Raw genomic sequence first — 2,575 nt, 5'->3', positions numbered from 1 at the left:
CCCGGCAGACCATAAATAGAATATTATGGTTTGAAAAATATAAATTACTACCTGGTAAATATAAGTAAAAGTAATATGCTAGCTCCAGAAATATTATTGTTGCCTTTAAATGAAGGCCCAAAAGACGGTTATATAATAGGCTTACTTGGTAAATATAATTACATACATGGGTACCAATCGAATATGATTCTCTGATAAATTCCATGGGGAAATTCTGTTAGGACATTATTGTTCAATAATAATTACTGAAATTGAAATCGCAAATGACAAGCACCAAACGAAATTTGCAACGAACCTTCAAATTTTCAGCTATCCTTTCTAGGTCCAAATTAAGCCGAATAGTCGTATTGGCAACATCGGTCGGCAAGTTGTTCTTCGTGGAAAATGGTGGTGGCCTAAGGTGGATGATAGGCAGCATTATTCTCCTCCCCACCCTCGGTACATGGGCCAGGTCACAGATACATTTTAGCTCTTCATAGTTCCTTTATAATGCACTGCACGAAAGATTGGTATGATCGTAATAACGATCTCAAAGTCACGCTGTGCTAGGTAGTGGTCACGTCTTCACTGTCCCTCTCCTTCCGAGCTACTGCTGCTCCAACTCCAAGGTATTTTGGGAATGGGGTCGAAGCTGGAAGATAACCAAACTAGGCAGTAACTAGTTACAGGGTTAACGTAATTAACTACCTTCGCTGCTGTTTGCTTGATGCTTGGTATAGTTAAGTTAAAAGAAAATCAATTTACCAAACATTTATTTAAATGATGATGGAAATGCATATATTTACCAAGCAATTACAATAGAAGAACAAGGACACCCAAACAGCAAGATATAACTTTAATAATTAATGCGTATTTTAGAGCATAAGGAAGCAATAAAAGCAAACTACATGAATACAAGGCTAACTAATAATATTAAGCAAGATAATGAAAATCTCTTCAATTAATAAGAAGGAAAAACTAAGGATAAACATAACTTTCCAAACATTTTAATCCAGTATTACCGACTTAAGTAATTGTAGATGCTGGTCTAGTTGGACTAGGAGCTATTTTAGTACAGAAACAGGATAATGGATGTTTCAAACCTGTGATTTATGCCAGTAGATCTTTGACAGATGTTGAACGTCGGTACTCCCAGACAGAAAAAGAGGCGCTTGCCGTTGTTTGGGCTTGTGAAAGGTTTAGATTGTATGTATTAGGTATTCATTTTGAGTTAATTAATGATCATAAGCCACTGGAGGTAATATATTCTCCCAAGTCAAAACCTCCTTTGCGTATTGAAAGGTGGGCTCTAAGACTGCAGCCTTTTGATTTCAAAGTGAAGTATAAACCTGGGAGGGCTAATGCAGCTGATGCATTGTCGAGACTGCCTTTATCAGATATTCCTAAAAGTAATGTAGCTGAAGAATATGCTTATTTTATTCCCAAAAGTGCAACACCAGTAGCCTTAACTACTAGGGAAATTGAACAAGAGTCTGGTGTTGATGTTGAGTTGAGTAAAGTCCGTCAGGCTGTCAGAACTGGTGATTGGAATGAGGTTCCAGATTTTAAATATGTTAAAGATGAAATATGTATTTTTGGATGTTTACTCTTAAGAGGTCAAAGCATAATACCTAAATCTTTGAGAAGGCAAATTCTTGATTTAGCTCACGAAGGCCATCAGGGAATTGTAAAATGTAAAAGTAGACTAAGACAGAAAGTGTGGTGGCCAGGATTAGATAAAGAGGTAGGACATTATGTAAGAAATTGTAAAGCATGTTTGTTAATGAGTAGTAATAATAAGCCAGAAACCCCTGAAATCTACTCCTTTACCTGATAGACCATGGCAACACACTGGTGTTGATATATGTGGACCTTTACCAACTGGAGAATTTGTTAGTTGCTGTGGATTACTATTCGAGATGGTTTGAATATTGTATTCAACTAGTACTACCAAGGTGGTAAGATGCCTTGATCATTGGTTTACATCTCATGGTTTACCAGAGCTCATTGTAACTGATAATGGTGTGCAGTTTACATCTGCAGAGTTTAAAGATTTTGTATGGGTAAATGGTATTTGTCATAGAAAAGTAACTCCGTATTCCCCTCAAGCTAATGGTGAAGTGGAAAGACAAAATAGGTCTATTATGAAGGCTACTGAAACAATTAGGGCTGAAAGGAACTATTGGAGGAAAGAATTAAATACTTTTCTTGAAGCTTACAGATCCACTCCACAGACTGTAACTAATGTCAGTCTTGCTGAAATCATGTATGGTAGGAAAATTAGAACAAAATTGTTCTAATTTTCCCAAACACATTTCCTGAAATGTGTTTAGATTACACTGGTTGTGATGATGAAATTAGAATAAAGGATCAAAACTATAAAGAAAAGGGGAAAGAGTACTATGATAATAAATTCTATGTAAATGAGGAACAAGTAAGTGAAGGTGATTTAGTAGTTTTACAACAAAGTAAAGGAAATAAATTGTCACCAAATTTCTGTAGTGAACCTTATAGAGTCATTGAGAAACAACGTAACAGTGTTCAAGTTGATAGTACTGAGGGAATACAAAGGAGGAGGAATATTGTTCATATGAAA

The 2,575-nt window shown here is 36.0% G+C and overlaps 1 protein-coding gene across 1 annotated transcript; it reads left to right on the top strand.

Annotated features, from left to right (window-relative positions):
• Nucleotides 1-845: 845 nt before the first annotated feature.
• On the top strand, nt 846-2,279 carry LOC135198967 (uncharacterized protein K02A2.6-like). The gene is made up of 3 exons (XM_064226886.1): nt 846-849; nt 1,020-1,723; nt 1,935-2,279. The coding sequence occupies exons 1-3, from the start codon at nt 846-848 to the stop codon at nt 2,277-2,279; spliced, it is 1,053 nt and encodes a 350-aa protein (XP_064082956.1).
• The last annotated feature ends 296 nt before the right edge of the window (nt 2,280-2,575 follow it).

This window comes from Macrobrachium nipponense, chromosome 25 (genome assembly GCF_015104395.2).
Source record: "Macrobrachium nipponense isolate FS-2020 chromosome 25, ASM1510439v2, whole genome shotgun sequence".
NCBI classification, from domain to species: domain Eukaryota; kingdom Metazoa; phylum Arthropoda; class Malacostraca; order Decapoda; family Palaemonidae; genus Macrobrachium; species Macrobrachium nipponense.
This window is presented reverse-complemented; position numbering and strand designations above follow the sequence as displayed.

What these genes read in the sequence shown, in the direction of transcription:
- LOC135198967 (XM_064226886.1), top strand. An exon ending in GGCCAGGATTAGATAAAGAG is followed by an intron (nt 1,724 to 1,934) that starts GTAGGACATTAT and finishes AGTACTACCAAG; the next exon opens with GTGGTAAGATGCCTTGATCA.